A 22,808-nucleotide genomic window follows, 5' to 3' on the forward strand; every position below is an offset into this window, starting at 1 on the left:
TGAAACGTTCGTGTGCAAGGAATTGTATAGAATCTGATAGTGATACAGACACAAGTCCTGGATGTGATTTATTCGATAGAAGTGTTTCACTAGAACGCAATATGCCTTTGAATGTTTGTGATAGACCAAAACATATGCCCAGAAATGAACCAGTAGGCAATGTCTGTGAATCGGTATTGGAAAATGATGATATGATGAAAAATGATTTTTCAGATGTTTCAGATGGTGTAGAAGAAGATGCAGTGTTTGACAGTGACCTGAAGAATAGAAGCTTTGATACAGTAAAAGATGGTACAGACAATGATACTGGTATGTCATTTAATGATCATGCTCATTCAAGGAATCCTTTAGAATCTTCTTCAGATTCAAATATCAAAGATGAAGACATTGAAAAGGCAATAGATGCTAATATGTACACATGTACTGATGAAACAGAAACAGAAGTTGAATTTGTAGCAGATCTTGGATTACGTGATAGACCAGATAAAGATTTCAAATTTGTACCCCTCCAGAATAATGACAAACAGAACATTTGTTCAAAACTGAATATCAGATATATAGGCAAAGGCTGTGATTCAAGGTTAGATAGAAATAGCTCTATTGGAGTTCCTTTACAGAGTAAACAAATTACTGGTGATGGCAATTGTTTCTTTCGTGCAATTTCCTATGTAATTTCTGGAACTGAGCGTAATCATGCAATTTTAAGAAATGCCACTGTGAAACATTTATTGCAAACTAAGGACATGTTTAGTAATACATTGAGGCAAGAATATAGAACAGTCAGAGAATATGTTTTGAAACGTAGAATAAAGGAAGACGGAACGTGGGCTACAGACACTGAAATTAGCGCTTTAGCAAATTTAATCGATACTGATATTTATTCATACAATGACCAAGTACCATGTTGGCAATTGTACTCTGCAAAGAAACCTGGAAGAATCAATATTGTTACATCTGATAAGGGAATTTATATACTGTACACAGGAAATGTTCATTTTAATGTTGTTGAATCTGTAGATTTTGTCAATTTCAATTCATTAGAACAGACAAGAACAACTAAAGAAGATAGAACGTCAAAGAGAAATTTGCCATGTCCATCAATTCAGGCTGATGTTAAAGTAAAGCATGTGTTCAAGAAGTGTAGATCACAGTGTCAGATAGAGGAAGAAATTGATGAAGTAGTGGATAAGTCTCCTGAAACATTTCAAAACCATGTTGATCCAAAGGAAAAAAACCGTAGGCTCACGTTGGAAACTGGTACGATAAATCACGATGAGAGAAAAGGTACTGCAAATCTTTTTGACATGACATATGAACAGTGTGCAAGTAATCAGTCTGAATCAGTCGTTCACAACGAACGTAACACCAAGGATGAAACCCTTGAAAGTGATCACAAAGACAAATGCACGAGAGTCGATACACAAATAACGCTTGTTGCCCAAGGGACATTCAATCAAGGTGATACAAGATTTGGTGACTTAAGTGGAAAGCAGTGTGTTACCAATTCACTATCTGCACTGTTGTATAGCAAGATAAAAAATGCCAATGATTGGAAAAGTACAGATCTAGACAGGATTTTGAATAACGGTAATGAATTATACTGTTACATACGGCGATCCACTTCACTCGACAACCAATACTTATTGATATCTGATCTATTTGAATATTTGGATGCGTACAATGAATTGTTTAACATAGTATGCCGTGAACCAGTCACTGGATTGTTAGATGGAGATGAATTGATATTGGCCCAGTCTCTTTCGATGACATTGAAGCAAGCAATTGAAAAAGAACTCTGTACTGATTCTGATGCATGTTTTGTGACATTTGCTAGAAGTACTTTCATTGTATTATCTGGTCAAGATGGTTTTTTTATATTTGATTCACATTCCAGAAGCAGTCGAGGTTTCCTGATTTGTAACGGACACAGTGTTGTACTTCGTACTCAAAGCTGGCAAGGTGTGTACAAGCATTGCATGAGGTTAGCAAAATCAATGGGATGCCCCCTTCACACCGAATATGAAGTAACTAGTGTATGTGCTAAAGCAACTTCCGGTAAGAATGAAACCTTGAAAGGCTATCCACAGTTACAGGATTTTGTTTGTAATCCAATTCCTTCGTCAAATACGCACAGTGAAAGTCAGTCTGGAAGCTCTGGATGTTCCATACATTGTGAAAGCTTTGATGAAGTTCAAATATTGGATGAGAGTGTTTCCCCACAAAAGATGATTGATAACCCAAATGTATTTCTCTTCCCTGAAGAAGCAAATGAAACGATCATTCATGATGTACATTATAACGGTCAGGAATTAAAACTGAAGAGTGTGACAATTACCTTAACCAAACTAAATGAACCACAGCTGAATAACAGTTGTCTTTTGAAAAGAAATGACTCTATCAAGACAAAATATGTAAATGAACAAAATGGAGATTTCAGAAATTGTACTAAATGCGGGAATGACTCTGATAGATTGAATTTAGTGACCAAAGTTCAGAATTCCAACTCTATCTTAAGCAGAAAACGAAAATGGAGTAACCTCGAAAGCGATGCAAAATTTGATGTCGACCTTGGGAAGGAAATTCAAAAAACCAAATTGGTAAAAATGAATGAGAACGACGGCTTAAGAATTGATGCAAGCGAATGTGCTGATAGTAATGACGAATTAATGATAATTGGAGAAGTTCATGTTGGAAATGTAGACCATGGAAAGAAAAAACGTAAACACAGACAAAGTTCTAATCAAAGAAGGAAGCGCACTAGACAGCTTATGAGAGAAAAACGAGCCTTGAACAAAGATGAAATAATTAAGAAAAAAGAAAAGTGTATTCACAATGCGCAAATGAGAAAAACGAAAAAAGTGATTAAAAAGAAAAATAAATATCAAAATGATTTAACCTACAACATGGAAAAAATAAATGAAGTAAAACAAAGACAAAAAGAGAATTACAACACTAATTTATCACAAAAAATAAAGCAAAGAGCTCATGTGAAACGAAGGCAAAAAGAAATGTATAAAGAGGATTTAAATTTCAGGAACATACAGCTAAATATTATGAAAACCAAATATCATTTTGATTTATGTTATAAAAAAACAATTTTGTATAGAAATAAACAAAAATATTTGAGAAATGAAGGATTCAAAGAAAAAGTTAAAACAGCTATGAGGACTAAAATGAAAAATAAATATTGGAATGATGAACAATTTAAACGAATGCACAAACAAAAATAAGAAGTAAATATTCGAACGATGAACAATTTAAACGAATGCACAAACAAAAAATAAGAAGTAAATATGCGAATGATCAACAATTTAAAGAAAAACAACGAGATACCATGAAAAAACGAATAAAGGAATTATATCGCAACGATGAACAATTTAAAAGAATGCACAAACAAAAAATAAGAAGTAAATATGCGAATGATCAACATTTCAAGGAAAAACAACGAGATACCATGAAAAAACGAATAAAGGAATTATATCGCAACGATGAACAATTTAAACGAATGCACAAACAAAAAATAAGAAGTAAATATTCAAACGATGAACAATTTAAAAGAATGCACAAACAAAAAATAAGAAGTAAATATTTGAACGATGAACAATTTAAACGAATGCACAAACAAAAAATAAGAAGTAAATATGCGAATGATCAACATTTCAAGGAAAAACAACGAGATACCATGAAAAAACAAATGAAGGAATTATATCGCAACGATCACTACAAACATATGAAAAAGGCAAATATGAAAATATTGTCCAAAATTAGATATAAAAGCAAAGAATTTAAGGAAAAGAAATTGATGAGCTTAAAAATTAAATATAAAAGAATTGAAAAATATAGGCAAAATGTAATAAAACGAAATCGAAAAAGGTCTGTACTTCGAACAGTAAAATTGTCTGAGTTTGATATTGTACTTGAAGAATTTAGAAAGATAATTTCTCATGGCCCAGAATATGTGTGCTGTGTATGCTTAAAACTTCTCTTTGAGAACCAAGTATTGAAATGTAAAAAGAGTAATTATAACATTCAGACATGCATAAGTGAAGAATATTTGCATGTTTGCAATTCAGAATGCCGGTCAAAATGTTTAATAGGCCAGTCAGCCAGATCGTCACTATGGATATGCTTCACCTGTCATAGAAAATTGCAAGCTGGAAAAGTACCTGCAGAAGCAAATATGAAAAATTTACAACTACATGAAGTTCCAAAAGAACTTGCCAATCTGAACAATTTAGAACAGCATTTGATTGCATTGAATATCCCTTTTATGAAGTTAATGGCCTTGCCTAAAGGTGGTCAAAATGGAGTCCATGGCCCAGTCGTGTGCGTGCCTTCAAACACTTATGAAACAGTAGATATGTTGCCAAGACCACAGACTGAAGATCAATTGATCCGTGTTAAACTCAAACGAAAATTGTCGTACAAAAGCTATTATGAGTACAAATTTGTAGATAAATCTAACTTGCTTAATGCTCTGCAGTATTTAAAAGCAAATAATAAGTGGTATTTTGATGTTACAGTAAATGATAAATGGGAAAACTCACTTGAACGAAATGAAAAAGATAATGAAAAGGAAGAAGCAGTGGAAATTGGTGGTAAAGCTCGTTTAGCAAAATATTGGAAGGAAATGGAAGAACAAATTGATAACATTTTGTCCAAAGACAAAAATGCTAATGAAAACATGCAAGACAACAGTAAACTACAACAAAAAATAGATGACAAAGACACTGAAGACGATATGGAAGAACGCTTACGTGGTATTCAGTTAGACTCATGTCTCCAGCCAGTAGATATTGGACAGGAAATATTAGATCAGTATTTTGAAGACATAATATGTTGTGCTCCTTGTGAAGGAAGAAGCCCTGTATCAATTCTACAAGATGAAAGCAATGAGGCCAAATGTTTCCCAGTATTATTTCCTAAAGGTCAACCAACATTCCATGATAGAAGAGATGAAAAAATAACATTAGGACGTTATCTGCATAACCGACTGATGCACGTGGACAATAGATTTGCTCAGAATACAGATTACATCTTTTATGCACAATATATTTATGAAATTCAACAGGTTATATCACAAGTTTCTATCGCTTTAAGGCAAAGTCCAAACAAAAAAGATGATTCGTCTTCAATAACTGCCTCAGATTTGAAAGATGCAGAGAAAGTTAAAAAAATACTAAAATCAGACAAGGGCTATAAATTTTTAAAGCAAATTCGTGGAACACCTCCATTCTGGCAAAAGACACAAAAAGATGTTCTTGCAATGGTACGACAGCTTGGAAAGCCGACATGGTTTGCTTCTTTCTCATCTGCCGATATGAGATGGCCAGAATTAATGAATACATTGCTTAGACAAAAAGGAGACACCAGGGAATCGAGTGAATTAGACTATACAGAAAAATGTAATCTTTTAAGATCAAATCCAGTAACAGTTGCCAGAATGTTTGATAAAAGATTTCACACTTTTATGAAGAGAGTTATTTTATCTCCCGCTGCACCGATTGGTAAAGTAGTTGATTCATTTTGGAGAGTAGAGTATCAAGCCCGTGGTTCCCCTCACATTCATGCCTTGTTCTGGGTTCAAAATGCTCCACAGTTGGGTATCGATAAAGATGATGATGTCGTACAATTCGTAGATAAATACATTTCTTGCCAAAAACCGGATGAAAAGGAAGATCGAGAACTGCATGAAATAGTAAGCAAGGTCCAACAACACAGTAAAAAACATTCTAAATCTTGCACAAAAACAGGGAAGGCGTGTAGATTTAATTTCCCGAGACCACCATCTGAAAAAACAATTATTGTAACACCTGTTGAAGAGATTCCAGCTAAAGATTGTGGGAAAGTGCAACATAAGGGAAAGGACAATGATCAAGTTAAAGCTTCTGAAAAGACTAAAGATGATGCAGAGAAATTGTTGAAGTCAGTTAAAGATGCATTATCCAATGGAATCGAGTACAACAGTGTAAACCATCTCTTTGAAAAGCTTGGCATTACACAAAATCAATTTGAGAATGCACATAATGAATTTGCATCACAACAAAGTATAATCATCAAAAGAGAAATACAAGATGTATGGGTAAATCAGTTTAATCCAAGTCTACTAAGAAGCTGGAATGCCAACATGGATTTGCAGTTCGTAACAAATGTATTTGCATGCGTGGCTTATATTGTATCCTACATGTCAAAAGCTGAACGAGAAATCGGAATGCTATTGAGTCATACACTATCAGAAATGAAAGAGGGAAATGAGGACGCAAAGGAAAGCATGAAAAAACTTGGCCAGGTGTACATGCAAAATCGTGAAGTGTCCGCTCAAGAAAGCGTCTATCGTGTTTGCAGTCTCAGATTGAAAGAATGTTCTAGGAAAGTGGAATTCATTCCTGTTGGACCCGACCCTGTCAGAATGAGTTTACCATTAAGTGTTATAAAAAGCAGACCAGCTAACGATAATGATGATGATGAGAATGGTTGGATGCCTAGCAAGCTCGACAGATACAAAGCTCGACCTAAAAACGCAGAATTCAGTAATATGTGTCTTGCAACGTTTTGTTCTCAGTATAGAATCTTAACTGCATCCCAAACGCCAAGTACAAGAAGTAAAAATGTCTTTAAATTAGAAAACGATCTGGGATATATTCAGAAGCGTACTCATACGGGAGATGCAGTTGTAAGATATCCCCGATTCTCACCCATCATCTCACCCGAAAAATATTATTTGAGCATTTTGCAACTCTTTCTGCCATATTTTGAAGATGGACAATTAAAGCCCCCAACATTTGAAACACATGAAGAGTTCTACGAGACAGGTTCTGTGAAAATATGTGGACGTGAATTGGAGAAAGTCTGGTCAATTGTCTGTACTAACCGAAAGAAGTTTGAAATGAATGCCGATGCAATTGATCATGCACAGGAGCATCTTGACAAATTTGGTCCACACGAAGATGCATGGGGTCTTTTATGTCCGGAAAAGGAAGTAGAGCGACTTGAACATCCCAAAGAAAATGTAGATGTCGAAGATTGTGATGGAGATCTTGATATCCCAGATTTAAAGAATGAACCGAAAAAAGATGACTATAGCATCGAACTACGTTCAGTAAAAATTTCCAAACAAGATGGACATTCTTTGATGAGGTCTTTGAATGAGAAGCAACAGAGTGTTTTTTACAAAATACGACAGTGGTGTTTAGATAGAGTAAATGGAAAATCGGTCGAACCGTTTCATATGTTTCTAACTGGAGGTGCTGGCACTGGAAAGAGTCATTTGATCAAATGTCTTTACTATGAAGCAACACGTATACTAGCCCGAATGTTGCAACATCCTGATGATGTCTCAGTATTGAAAATGGCTCCAACCGGAGTAGCTGCATACAATATCAATGGCCATACTATACATAGTATTCTTTCTATTCCAATCAATGCACAAGTACTGTATCAACCGCTGAGTGATGAGAAAATAAGTGTCCTTCTAAATAAGCTGGCTGAATTGCAAATTTTAATCATAGATGAAGTATCAATGGTAGATCAAAAGATGATGTCTTACATTCACGGCCGCCTACGACAAATAAAACAATCACGCGATCAAACTGCTTTTGCTGGTGTTTCAGTTATTGCTGTGGGAGACATGTATCAGTTACCTCCAGTCTTAGGAACTCCTTTATATAAAGACACACTCAATGGTGCATTGTGGAATGCTAATTTCAAGAAAGTAGAACTTGAAGACATTATGAGACAAAAAGACGATACCCAATTCGCTTTTCTCTTAAATAGATTACGTGTAAAACAAGGGGAAGAGATTCTCTGTGATGAAGACCTAGCAATGCTCAAGTCCTGTGAGACTGGTGAAGAATGTGAAAATGCTCTGCATATCTATGCATGTAACAATCAAGTAGATGCTTGGAACAAGAAATTATTGCATAAAAAATGTGGAGATGTGATATGCGTAAAAGCACAAGACATGGACAAAGATGTTAAAAAAGGAAATCAAATACGGGAAAAACCTTATACAAAGATGAAAACCCAGTTGCCTCCTTATCTGTGGATTGCAGTTAATGCTAGAGTGATGTTGCTCAAAAACATTGATGTTAGTAAAGGCCTGACAAATGGATGTTTCGGAAATGTAACAGAAATAATAACGGATCATACAAATTTGAATCCGGTTTGCATCAAAGTTAATTTTGAGAAGGCCGATATTGGTATTCATTCAATCGAAATGTCTCAAGAATCCATTGGTAAGAAATATGTGAGAAAACAATTTCCACTTAAGCTTGCTTATGCTTGCACAATTCATAAAGTACAAGGTTCGACATTAGACAAAGCTGTTGTATCATTAAAAAATGTGTTTCAATCTGGACAGGCATATGTTGGGCTTAGTCGCGTTACTTCGTTATCTGGACTTGTGATAGAACATTTCGATCCTAAACGTATATATTGTAATCCAGAAATTAAAGAACGCATTGAGATTATGAAGCCGTTTATCGAGAATGAAACTTCTGAAGATATTCACGATTATAACTTTTCTTTGGTAATGCAAAATGTACAAGGATTAAAACAGCATTTTACTGATTTCAAATCCCAGTGCCAATTTGTGAATGTAGATTGTATTTGCTTGACCGAAACATGGATTAATGATGATGATCTCTGTGACGTTATTTTAGATAACTTTCGATTTTATCATCAGCCACGACATCTGTCATACTGTAATTCTGGAGTTGGAAATGTACTCAAAGAACAATCGCACGGAGGTGTTGCAATGTATATCAAGAATACATATTCAAGTAGATTAAACATATCTGTCGACAACTTAGAGTTTATCGCAATTCTTGTCACCAAACCAGTTTCTGTTGTGATTTCAGTTGTTTATCGACCTCCATCATATAGTATCAAATCATTCTGTGAATCATTAGACAATTTGCTAGATGCATTACACAAAAGAAGCATTAGGTGTATTGTGATGGGAGATTTTAATGAGGATTTGTTTAAAGGTTCTTCACAGGTAAACAGGCTAATGTGTAATAAAGGTTACAAACAGCATGTTGTTAATGCTACTACTGAGAAGGGAACATTGATAGATCATGTGTACAGCAAGGGACTAGATTTATTGGAAACAGAGGTCATCCCTACATATTATAGTTACCATGAAGCTGTTAAGATTGCATTTTGATATTTATTGTAAGGCCAAATAAAAAAATAAAACATGTTTAGCGTCCTGTTTTTTCGAAAAAAAGGAAGGAGGCCCTTTACACCTGGAGTAATTTGGCAATTCTATGACATATCTTTTTGCTTTGAAAATGTTACATTGGGGTTTGCATAGACAGAATACTTTTTAAGTCAAATGCTTTCATTAATAATGTTAACACTTTTAAAAAAGAAACATTTAGTACTGTTTATATTCCTAATCTTCAAATGATTTTGTTTATTTCACTTCTTCAGATAACTTCTTCAGATGACTGCAAAGCGCAACATTGCAAAGCTCATTTCTACAACCCTAGTCACCAATGACAGTGCACCACCATATCCCTTTGCTCACCAGTTCAAACAAACTACCGCCCTCGAGTCAGAAGGCTGTCCTCATCATCCAACACACAGCGGTAACATCACCCAAGGACTTGAGCCCTCCGGTGATACCTGGTTCAGCAAAGACTAGGCCTTGGGGAGTGTTTACGGCTCTGTCATCATAACAGCATTGTGGCAGAAGTATGGAACACCAGCATATACAGGGTAAGGAAAGATTACCAAACTAAAATGTTTGAAAAAGCCTAACCCTACTGTACTGAGTTATTTCAAGCTCCTCCGGATAGATGGTTGACCTCGGCCACTACACTGTTGATTCCCACAAAATTGGCACACCTGGAGTAAATTGGCAATTCTATGACATATCTTTTTGCTTTGAAAATGTTACATTGGGGTTGCATAGACAGAACACTTTTTATGTCAAATGCGTTCATTAATAAGGTTAACACTTTTAAGAAAGAACAATTCAGTACTGTTCATATTCCTAATCTTCAAATGATTTTTTTTAATTTCACTTCTTCAGATAACTTCTTCAGATGACTGCAAAGCACAACGTTGCAAAGCTCACTTCTACAACCCTAGTCACCAATGACAGTGCACCATCATATCCCTTTGCTCACCAGTTCAAACAAACTACCGCCCTCGAGTTAGCCTATCCGATAGGCGTCGGGCTAAATGGCAAGTGTACTAATCGCGTTTGGGAGACTGATATCGGCGCGGGCGTCAGCCCGAGCGCCTATCATCACTGGTCAACTCATCATTATTCATATATGTGTATCGTATGTGTGACGAGCGTATTCCATGTATGATTCATAAGACTAGCCTTATTTGGTGATCGATCACTTTGATTCAACCAATCAAATATCATCTCCGCGTTCCCCATCGCTCATTGGCCTATTTTGGTCTATGCTACATAAATATTCATGAAAGAGCTTTGCAGGGGGTTCATAGATTTTCTACGAACGAAACATGGTACATAAAAGAAAATAAAACTTTTCGTACGGACCAGTGATGATAGGCGCTCGGGCTGACCGTGCCGATGTTACGCTCCATATAAACGCGATTAGATTGCTTGTAAAGCCCGACGCATATCGGATAGGCTACCCTCGAGTCAGAAGGCTGTCCTCATCGTCCAACACACAGCGGTAACATCACCCCAGGACTTCAGCCCTCCGGTGATACCTGGTTCAGCGAAGACTAGGCCTTGGGGAGTGTTTACGGCTCTAGCTGTCACCAAAACAGCATTGTGGCAGAAGTATGGAACACCAGCATATACATGTAATGTATCGGGACCTTCACAGGGTAAGGAAAGATTGCCAAACTAAAATGTTTGAAAAAGCCTAACCCTACTGTACAGAGTTATTTCAAGCTCCTCCTGATAGATGGCTGACCTCGGCCACTACACTGTTGATTCCCACAAAATTGGCACACCTGGAGTAAATTGGCAATTCTATGACATATCTTTTTGCTTTGAAAATGTTACATTGGGGTTGCATAGACAGAATACTTTTTATGTCAAATGCGTTCATTAATAAGGTGAACACTTTTAAAAAAGAAAAATTCAGTACTGTTCATATTCCTAATCTTCAAATGATTTTTTTTAATTTCACTTCTTCAGATAACTTCTTCAGATGACTGCAAAGCGCAACGTTCCAATGACAGTGCACCACAATATCCCTTTGCTCACCAGTTCAAACAAACTACCGCCCTCGAGTCAGAAGGCTGTCCTCATCATCCAACACACAGCGGTAACATCACCCAAGGACTTGAGCCCTCCGGTGATACCTGGTTCAGCGAAGACTAGGCCTTGGGGAGTGTTTACGGCTCTGTCATAACAGCATTGTGGCAGAAGTAGCCTCGATCTCGACCAAGACATTTTGAATGCCACTCTGTATGGCTCAGCATCCTTTTTTTTCTTTATTCATACTAACGTGTGTTCATGTCCATTTTTCCACCTATGATTCTTACATTTATTTTCTGATACCATGTTTCTGCGTGATTTTAGTCTTATTTTTACTGGTATGACAATGTAAACATATACCTTTGTTCCACACAAGATATTTTGGGATTTTGTGTGCACTTCCATGTAACTACATGTATTTTTATATGATAGTTTTTGTTTCTGATTGTTCAATTCCTTTTACGCTCTCATTCCTTTATAGTTGTATCTTATTTGAGACAGAGGAAGAGAGAGGGTGAATAGTAGAGAGAGAGAGAGAGGGGGGGGGGGGGGGGGATGCAGAAACAAAGCGCCATTCATGATGTATTTTATTACATTTGTGTTTTAACTTTGCACATACATTGCAAGATTTCGGGGATTTAACACGTTTATTTTTCTGTAAGTTTGTAAATCCTTGTATTCACACAGTGTTTTGAGTGATATATTGTAAAGATAGATCTTATGCATGCTCCTTGGGAAAAAAAGTTATACATGCTTGTCACTCTTCTTATCTTGGCATTACCGTAATTCTTATATTGGTTGATGTTGCTGATAATACATGAAACAGAATCTGATGGATATCATTGATAACAGTTACTGTTTGTCTTCTTTTTAACATCAGGATAACAGATCTTATTAGTACAGCGAAAGACAATTCACTGTAATTTGTTATATTTTCATATATTACACGATTATGATTTTCAATGGCACATGTTTGTACACTACAATTTTATGTCATTAGAGGTCACATATCCAGTTTGTTTCGTGAATAGTCAATATTGGATTATGAATATAATGTCAGTTTATTTGCAACATTTACCCCATATATAGTGGTACCTTACGATCAACTGTCAATATCTACTGCATTCACTATACATAGCAGTGTCTTGCTTGCTGTAACAAAGAGGTATATAAGGCTGTTAGGGATTATCCATAATGTACATTGTTTTTTAGTTTTATTGTTATTGTGTTTATCTGAACTTATATCTCACTTCCTATGTAGGGGGCCTTTCATATAATCAGTAGGTATCTTGTTTATGTACCTGTTTTATATATGTATTCCATTTCTGTTGAATATAGATACATGTTAAAATGCCCTTTTCAGAGATTTGTACAATGCTGCTCTTTTCAGTATGTGCTTTTATTTTGGTATATCAAATTTAATTGGATATGCTGTTTTTAATTTTTTTTTTTTTTTTTAATGTGTTCGAAGATGATAGGTGATTACCATTTGTAATATTGCATTGCGGTTCTTTTTTAGATCGCCAAGGAAATAGCATGATGTTAAGTTTGGTGCAGAATGTCATTTACATGCATGTAGATAGGTCTATGCAATTTAGTTTTGACTTTGGTTTGATAAGCTTAATTGTTTAGTGCTTTGAACATGAATTTAACAATGAATAGACCTGTTTACTAATGTACTTTATTTCACGTTTCTGTCTATAGTACATGGTAGGGGTAAAAAAAGAATACAAAGGTTAGAAGGAAAAGTTAAAGAAGATTGGGGAACACTGGAAGACATAATAGAGGGAGAACGAGAGTCAGAGGCGGAAAAGGGAGAGGGTGAGAGAGTATAACAAAAGAGAAGGGCGGAGATAGATCGAGACATCGCAAGAGAGACAGAGGGAGGCAAGGAAGGGAGAGGGTGAAGAGTAGAGAGAGAGGGGGATGCAGAAACAAAGCAAGAGAGAGGGGCAGAACAAGAGAGGAGAAGGGGAATATAGCAAGAGAGAGGAGAAAGAGAAAGAGATGCAATCGAGGCACTCTACTAGCATAAATAGATTTGAATATTTACTATATAGAGAAAGGGAGAAGTTATAGACAATCATGATGATGATGAACATGAAGGTGATGATAATGTTAGATGATGATAATAATGATAATGTTAATGATGATGTTGATCATCAGACCATCACGATGATGATGATCATGATGATATTGATGATGATGATCATGAGCGTGATCCTGATATCTGATTGAAAAAAATGAGGGGACATTTAGATAGCATATAGTCTCAGCTACAACATGCTCAAAAATATTTTAAAAAACAAGCGGAAATAACGGCGATATTGCTCTCAAAGGAATGTAGAATCCAGATTTGAGAAAAAGTCATCTCCCATATAGAAAAAGAGAGAAATTATACCGATATCTACATGTAAACAATGATCATAATGATGATGATGATGATCTTGATAGTAATGATGATGATGATGATTATAATGATAATGTTAATGATGATAATGAGCGTGATCCTGACATCTGATTGAAAAAATGAGGGGGACAGTTAGATAGCATATAGTCTCAGCTACAACATAGTAAAAAATCAACAAAAACGGAGCGGAAATAACGGCGATTATTATTGCTCGCAAAAGACAGGAATTTAGAATCCAGATTTCAGACCATGATGATGATCATCATCATCATTATGATCATGATGATGATCATGAGCGTGATTCTGACATCTGATTGAAAAAATGAGGGGACATTTAGATAGCATATAGTCTCATGCAGCTACATATGTACTCCAAAATGAACAAAAACCAGGCGGAAATAACGGCGATATTGCTCGCAAAAGACAGGAATGTAGAATCCAGATTTGAGAAAAAGTCATCTCCCATGGGGATTACAGGCGAAAAGTAATGGATCAAGTGATAATAGGGTAATAATAAAGTAAATATGGTTGTTTATTACATTATTTGCGATTCTACGTGTAGTTATGTGATATTTGCTATGTATATCCATCAGAAACTTGTCTGTACAAAACAGTGAAATACTGCCCTCTCCGGCAGAATAAAGTAAGCTTAGCAACGAGCATAATGGCGTATACTTCTAGCAGTATTACTTTCGTATTTATGGACATATAATATACGACACTACGTGTTTTAAAATTCAAAGGAGATTGCACAGTGAAAGGTCAAAATGAAAAAAAAGTGAAGAAAAATATTGGTAAAGACGCCCGGACTCGAACCAGGGGTCTCAAGGTCGGAAGTCAAGTGCGTTACCGATATACCAAAACATTTCCCATAGCGATTACACGTAAACGGAAAATGGAATTCGCAAATCCAACTTTGCAAGTGAAATATGAGCATGATCCCGGCATCTGATAAAAAAATAAAGTAGACATTTGTGATAGCTGATTGTCTCAGCTACATCATACTCAAAGCTCAGCGAAAACGAAACTAAAACAACGGAGATATTGCTCGCGAAAGACGGGAATGTAGAATCCAGTTTTGAGAAAAAATCATGTCCCATAGAGAATACACGCAAAATGTTAAAAATTGACATGCCCCCTTTAATCGCAAATTACGCAATGATCCATTTGTCAAAATGAAAAATTGTGGCAACTGCATTTGTAGAAAATTGTCTCAGCTAGAACATATCAAAATTTGGAAGAAAATCGGTCAACATTTACAGAGATACAATCAATTTTCCAAAAATATGCTGACGTCAAAATATGCAAATTGAAATTTTGAGTTCGGAGGCCATTATGATGACGTCATGAGTTAATTGAGGGTCAAATGAGACATGAAATCATATCTCCAATTCATACTCTATCAAAATATGAAAACAAAATTGGGATCACCTTGCATCCTTAAGCGCTACAATGGATTTTGTATAGGCATGTTTTTGCCCATGTATGCTATGTATTACAAGAGCTCGCACGCACGGAAATTATCTTAAACGGACGCTCATTCCCTTATTAATGGGCAGAAAAAGGTGAAAAAGGTATCAAAATGCTTGGGAAAATGTGCCAAATACGATGACAGAGAAAATTTGGCGATTCTATGTTGAAAAATACCAGTACGCGCGAAAACGTGCGCGCATGTGCGTGCGCGCGTTTTTTTGCAAAATGCTTAGAATGGCCTGAAACGTATGCAAAATGAATTTGGGACGATTTTGAGCATTTTTATTTTTTGCGCGCGCGCTATCGCGCGGACGTACGCATGCGCGTGCGTTTTCTGACTTGAAATTGACCGGACGGATATTGACCTTAATCATGATAAATATGAATGAGAAATGCCTTTTTGTTATGAAGATATGATCATGAGTAAAAAGTACCAAAAAAAACACAAAATGGCGCCTGGATGACGTCATGAAGACTTGATGACCTTGAAAATGTTACACTGACGTCTCATGACAATGACCTATGACGGTGCCAAAATTGAACGAAATTGATTAAACCGATCTTGAGTTATCCTGTTCACAAAAAAGTGGGAACAATAAATAAAAATAAAGAATAATAAATAATAAATAAAAATAATAAAGAAAGAAAATTCTGACGAAAACAATAGGTGGTCTGTTGATAACAGACCACCTAATAATAAAGAAAGACTAGAAATTTAATTCGTCATGGGGACGAATTAGGTGGTCTGTCTTGAATTGATGGATGAAGTACTGATGAACTGATAGATTGAACTGATGTGAAATGAACTGAATCGATGAGCTAAAAGGATGAACTGATAAACTGAACTAAACTGATGAACGAAATATTGAGAAATTATCTACATGATGAATCATGATCAAATTTAATGCAAACAAATATCAAAATAAGTAGTTCTAATGAATATGACACAAAGTATTGATAAATGAACTACTTGATCGTGATCATGATTGTCATGATGACGATAATGATAATCATGATGATGATCATGGTCATGATGATGATGATGATGATAATGGTGATGAAGATGACGATGATGATGATTATGGTGATCATGATGATCATGATGATCATGATGATCATGATGATGTTGATGGAATGATTATCATCATAATGACAATGATGATGATCATGAGCGTGATCTTGGAAGTATTGGAAGAATGAGGGGTGATTTAGATAACATATAGTCTCAGCTACAACATACTCGAAAATCAACATAATCCAAGCAGAAATAATGTCGATATATTGCTCGCAAAAAACAGGAATGTTGAATCCAGTTTTGAGAAAAAGTCATGTCCCATAGAGAATACACGCAAAATGTAAAAAATTTACATGCCTCCTTTAATCGCAAAAATACGCCATGATTCCTTTGTCAAAATGAAATATCGTGGCTACTACATTTGTAGAAAATTATCACAGCTAAAACATATCAAAATTTGGAAAAAAAATCGATCAATATTTACAGAGATACAATCGATTTTCCAAAAATATGCTGACGTCATAATATGTAAATTCAAATTTTGAGTTCGGAGGCCATTACGATGACGTCATGTGTTAATTGAGGGTCAAATGAGACATGAAATTATATCACCGATTCATACTCTATCAAAATATTTAAAAAAAAATTGAGGTTACCTTGCATCCTTAAGCGCTACAATGGATTTTGTATAGGCATGTTTTTGCCCATGTATGCTATGTATTACAAGAGCTCGCACGCACGGAAATTATCTTAAACGGACGCTCATTCCGTTATTAATGGGCAGAAAAAGGTGAAAAAGGTATCAAAATGCTTAGGAAAATGTGCCAAATATGATGACAGAGAAAATTTGGCGATTCTATGTTGAAAAATACCAGTACGCGCGAAAATGCGCGCGCATGTGCGTGCGCTCGTTTTTTTGCAAAATGCTTAGAATGGCCTGAAACGTATGCAAAATGAATTTAGGACGATTTTGAGCATTTTTATTTTTTGCGCGCGCGCTGACGCGCGGACGTACGCATGCGCGTGCGTTTTCTGACTTGAAATTGACCGGACGGATATTGACCTTAATCATGATAAATATGAATGAGAAATGCCTTTTCGTTATGAAGATATGATCATGAGTAAAAAGTACCAAAAAAAACACAAAATGGCGCCTGGATGACGTCATGAAGACCTGATGACCTTGAAAATGTTACACTGACGTCTCATGACAATGACCTATAACTGTGCCAAAATTGAACGAAATTGATTAAACCTATCTTGAGTTATCCTGTTCACAAAAAAGTGGGAACAATAAATAAAAACTAGATTTGTAATACTTGTTTGGAACAAGTATAGGTGGGCTGATCCAACAAAAAATTGAGACAAAATAAAGGGTACATTTGAGATAGCTTTTTGTCTCATCTACAACATACTCGAAGTTCAGCGTAAACGAAGCTAAAACGACGTAGATATTGCTCGCGAAAGACGGGAATGTAGAATAGAGTTTTGAGAAAAAGTCATATCCCATAGAGAATACACGCAAAATGTAAAAAATTTACATGCCTCCTTTAATCGCAAAAATACGCCATGCCTTTGTCAAAATGAAAAATAATAGCAATTGCCTTTGTAGAGAATTGTCTCAGCTAGAACATATCAAAATTTGGAAGAAAATCAATCAATATTTACAGAGATACAATCAATTTTCCATAAATATGCTGACGTCATAATATGCAAATTGGAATTTTGAGTTCGGAGGCCATTGTGATGACGTCATGAGTTAATTGAGGGTCGAATGAGACATGAAACAATATCTCCGAATCATACTCTATTAAAATATGAAAACAAATTGGGGTCACCTTGCATCCTAAAGAGCTACAATGGATTTTGTATAGGCATGTTTTTGCCCATATTTGCTATGTATTACAAGAGCTCGCGCGCACGGAAATTTTTGTTAAACGGTCGATCAATCCGTTATTAATAGTCATAAAGAGACAAACGTGGTATCAATTTGTTTGTAAATATATGTGGTATATTATGAAAGAAAAAAAAAAGCAATTCAATGTTGTGCAAAAGTTTTACGCGCGAAAACGCGCGCGCATGCTCGTACGCGCGATTTTTTATAAAATGCTTAGAATGGCCTAAAACGTATGCAAAATGATTTTGCGACGATTTTGAGCATTTCAAAATTTTGCGCGCGCATTGACGCGCGGACGTACGCGCAGGCGCGCGTTATTTGACCTTTTATTGACTGGACGGATATTGACCTTGATCATGATAAATATGAACGAGAAATACCTTTTGGTTATGAAGATATGATCATGAGTTGATTTTCGTAAAATTTTACAAAATGGCGCCTAGATGACGTCATCAGTGAAGGTCAATGTTGAAAACGTTATTGTGCTTTGTACATATGTCTATACATATGTGTGCCAAATTTCTAGGCATTTGATTGAGCCATTTCCAAGTTATCTTGTTCACAAAAAAGTGGTTAGAAATAAGAAAAATATATAATAATAATAAATAAAGGCAATTCTAACGAAATTATAAGGTGGTCTGTACGTTATACAGCCCACCTGATAAAGAATAACTAGAAATTTAATTCGTCATGGGGACGAATTAGGTGGTCTGTTTTCAATTTTATGATCATTGAAAAGTCAAAAAAGAAAAAAAAAGTGAAGAAAAAAAATTGTTGGAAACTCCCGGACTCGAACCAGGGACCTCAAGGTCGGAAGTCAAGCGCGTTACCGATATGCCAAAACATTTCCCATAGAGATTACACGTAAACGGAAAATAGAATTCACAAATCCCACTTTGTAAGTGAAATATGAGCATGATCCCGGCATCTGATCGAAAAATAAAGGGCACACTTGTGATAGCTTATTCTCTCAGCTACATCATACTCAAAGCTCAGCGAAAACACAGCTAAAACGACGAAGATATTGCTCGCAAAAGACAGGATGTAGAATCCAGTTTTGAGAAAAAGTCATGTCCCATAGAGAATACACGCAGAATGTGAAAAATTGACATGCCACCTTTAATCGCAAAAATACGCCATGATACCTTTGTCAAAATAAAATATTGTGGTGACTGTCTTTGTAGAAAATTGTCTCAGGTAGATCATATCAAAATTTGGAAGAAAATCGATCAATATTTACAGAGATACAGTCAATTTTCCAGAAATATGCTGACGTCATAATATGCAAATTGAAATTTTGAGTTCGGAGGCCATTGTGATGACGTCATGAGTTAATTGAGGGTCAAATGAGACATGAAATCATATCTCCAATTCATACTCTATCAAAATATGAAAACAAAATTGGGATCACTTTGCATCCTTAAGCGCTACAATGGATTTTGTATAGGCATGTTTTTGCCCATGTATGCTATGTTTTACAAGAGCTCGCACGCACGGAAATTATCTTAAACGGACGCTCATTCCGTTATTAATGGGCAGAAAAAGGTGAACAAGGTATCAAAATGCTTGGGAAAATGTGCCAAATATGATGACAGAAAAAATTTGGCGATTCTATGTTGAAAAATACCAGTACGCGCGAAAACGCGCGCGCATTTGCGTGCGCGCGTTTTTTTGCAAAATGCTTAGAATGGCCTGAAACGTATGCAAAATGAATTTGGGACGATTTTGAGCATTTTTATTTTTTGCGCGCGCGCTGACGCGCGGAATTACACATGCGCGCGCGTTTTCTGACTTGAAATTGATCGGACGGATATTGACCTTAATCATGATAAATATGAAAGAGAAATGCCTTTCCGTTATGAAGATATGATCATGAGTAAAAAGTACCAAGAAAAACACAAAATGGCGCCTGGATGACGTCATGAAGACTTGATGACCTTGAAAATGTTACACTGACGTCTCATGACAATGACCTATGACTGTGCCAAAATTGAACGAAATTGATTAAACCGATCTTGAGTTATCCTGTTCACAAAAAAGTGGGAACAATAAATAAAAATAAAGAATAATAAATAATAACTAGAAATTTAATTCGTCATGGGGACGAATTAGGTGGTCTGTCTTCAAGTCTTATGATGTATTATAATATTTACTATATTGAGAAAGGGAGAAGTTATATAGACATGTAAACAATGATGATCATGATGATGATGATGATCTTGATAGTAATGGGGATGACGACGATGATGATGATGATGATCATAATGATGTTGATGATTATCATCAACAGACCACGATGACATCAGACTGAAAAAAATGAGAGAACATTTAGATAGTATATAGTCTCAGCTACAACATACTCAAAAATCAACAAAAATCAAGCCGAAATAACGGCGATATTGCTCGCAAAAGACAAGAATGTAGAATCCAGATTTGAGAAAAAGTCATCTCCCATAAGGATTACACGCAAAAAGTAATGGATCTAGTGATAATAGGGTAATAATAAAGTAAATATGGTTGTTTATTACATTATTTGCGATTGTACGTGTTTTAATATTCAAAGGAGATGGTAGAGTGAATGGTCAAAAAGAAAAAAAAGTGAAGAAAAAAAAATTGTTGGAGACGCCCGGACTCGAACCAGGGACCACGAGGTCGGAAGTCAAGTGCGTTACCGATATACCAAAACATTTCCCATAGAGATTACACGTAAACGGAAAATGGAATGCACAAATCCCACTTTGTAATTGAAATATGAGCATGATCCCGGCATCTGATCGAAAAATAAAGGGCACACTTGTGATAGCTTATTGTCTCAGCTACAACATACTCAAAGTTCAGCGTAAACAAAGCTAAAACGACGGAGATATTGCTCGCAAAAGACAGGATGTAGAATCCAGTTTTGAGAAAAAGTCATGTCCCATAGAGAATACACGCAAAATGTGAAAAATTGACATGCCTCCTTTAATCGCAAAAATACGCCATGATGCCTTTGTCAAAATGAAATATCGTGGTTACTGCATTTGTAGAGAATTGTCTCAGCTAGATCATATCAAAATTTGAAAGAAAATTGATCAATATTGACAGAGATACAGTCTATTTTCCAGAAATCTGCTGACGTCATAATATGCAAATTGAAATTTTGAGTTGGGAGGCCGTTATGATGACGTCATGAGTTAATTGAGGGTCAAATGAGACATGAAATCATATCTCCGATTCATACTCTATCAAAATATGGAGAAAAAAATTGGGTTCACTTTGCATCCTAAAGCGCTACAATGGATTTTGTATAGGCATGTTTTTGCCCATGTATGCTATGTATTACAAGAGCTCGCACGCACGGAAATTATCTTAAACGGACGCTCATTCCGTTATTAATGGTCAGAAAAAGGTGAACAAGGTATCAAAATGCTTGGGAAAATGTGCCAAATACGATGACAGAGAAAATTTGGCGATTCTATGTTGAAAAATACCAGTACGCGCGAAAACGCGCGCGCATGTGCGTGCGCGCGTTTTTTTGCAAAATGCTTAGAATGGCCTGAAACGTATGCAAAATGAATTTAGGACGATTTTGAGCATTTTTATTTTTTGCGCGCGCGCTGACGCGCGGACGTACGCATGCGCGTGCGTTTTCTGACTTGAAATTGACCGGACGGATATTGACCTTAATCATGATAAATATGAATGAGAAATGTCTTTTCGTTATGAAGATATGATCATGAGTAAAAAGTACCAAAAAAAACACAAAATGGCGCCTGGATGACGTCATGAAGACTTGATGACCTTGAAAATGTTACACTGACGTCTCATGACAATGACCTATGACTGTGCCAAAATTGAACGAAATTGATTAAACCTATCTTGAGTTATCCTGTTCACAAAAAAGTGGGAACAATAAATAAAAATAAAGAATAATAATAACTAGATTTTAATTCGTCACGAGGACGAATAAGGTGGTCTGCCTTCAAGTTATATAGACATGTAAACAATGATGATCATGATGATGATCATGATGATGATGATCTTGATAGTAATGGTGATGACGATGATGATGATCATCACGATCATGATGATGTTGATGATCATCATCAACAGACCATGATGACATCAGACTGAACAAAATGAGAGAACTTTGAGATAGTATATAGTCTCAGCTACAACATACTAAAAAATCAACAAAAATCAAGCCGAAATAACGGCGATATTGCTCGCAAAAGACAAGAATGTAGAATCCAGATTTGAGAAAAAGTCATCTCCCATAAGGATTACACGCAAAAAGTAATGGATCAAGTGATAATAGGGTAATAATAAAGTAAATATGGTTGTTTATTACATTATTTGCGATTCTACGTGTTTTAATATTCAAAGGAGATGGTACAGTGAAAGGTCAAAAAGAAAAAAAGTGAAGAAAAAAATTGTTGGAGACGCCCGGACTCGAACCAGGGACCTCGAGGTCGGAAGTCAAGTGCGTTACCGATATACCAAAACATTTCACATAGAGATTACACGTAAACGGAAAATGGAATTCTCTAATCCCACTTTGTAAGTGAAATATGAGCATGATCCCGGCATCTGATCGAAAAATAAAGGGCACACTTGTGATAGCTTATTGTCTCAGCTACAACATACTCAAAGCTCAGCCTTAACAAAAATAAAACGACGGAGATATTGCTCGCGAAAGACGAGAATGTAGAATCCAGTTTTGAGAAAAAGTCATGTCCCATAGAGAATACACGCAAAAAGTGAAAAATTGACATGCCTCCTTTAATCGCAAAAATACGCCATGATACCTTTGTCAAAATGAACAATCGTGATAACC

The 22,808-nt window shown here is 35.9% G+C and overlaps 1 protein-coding gene across 1 annotated transcript; it reads left to right on the top strand.

The window, feature by feature from the left end:
* Nucleotides 1–316: 316 nt before the first annotated feature.
* On the top strand, nucleotides 317–12,635 carry LOC752426. The gene is made up of 3 exons (XM_030984467.1): nucleotides 317–1,959; nucleotides 9,449–9,535; nucleotides 11,207–12,635. Exons 1-2 carry the CDS (start codon nucleotides 411–413, stop codon nucleotides 9,502–9,504), a joined length of 1,605 nt encoding a protein of 534 aa, XP_030840327.1. The 5' UTR covers nucleotides 317–410; the 3' UTR covers nucleotides 9,505–9,535; nucleotides 11,207–12,635.
* The last annotated feature ends 10,173 nt before the right edge of the window (nucleotides 12,636–22,808 follow it).

The sequence above is a fragment of the Strongylocentrotus purpuratus genome, unplaced genomic scaffold, assembly GCF_000002235.5.
Source record: "Strongylocentrotus purpuratus isolate Spur 01 unplaced genomic scaffold, Spur_5.0 spur5_scaffold_14, whole genome shotgun sequence".
NCBI lineage: Eukaryota > Metazoa > Echinodermata > Echinoidea > Camarodonta > Strongylocentrotidae > Strongylocentrotus > Strongylocentrotus purpuratus.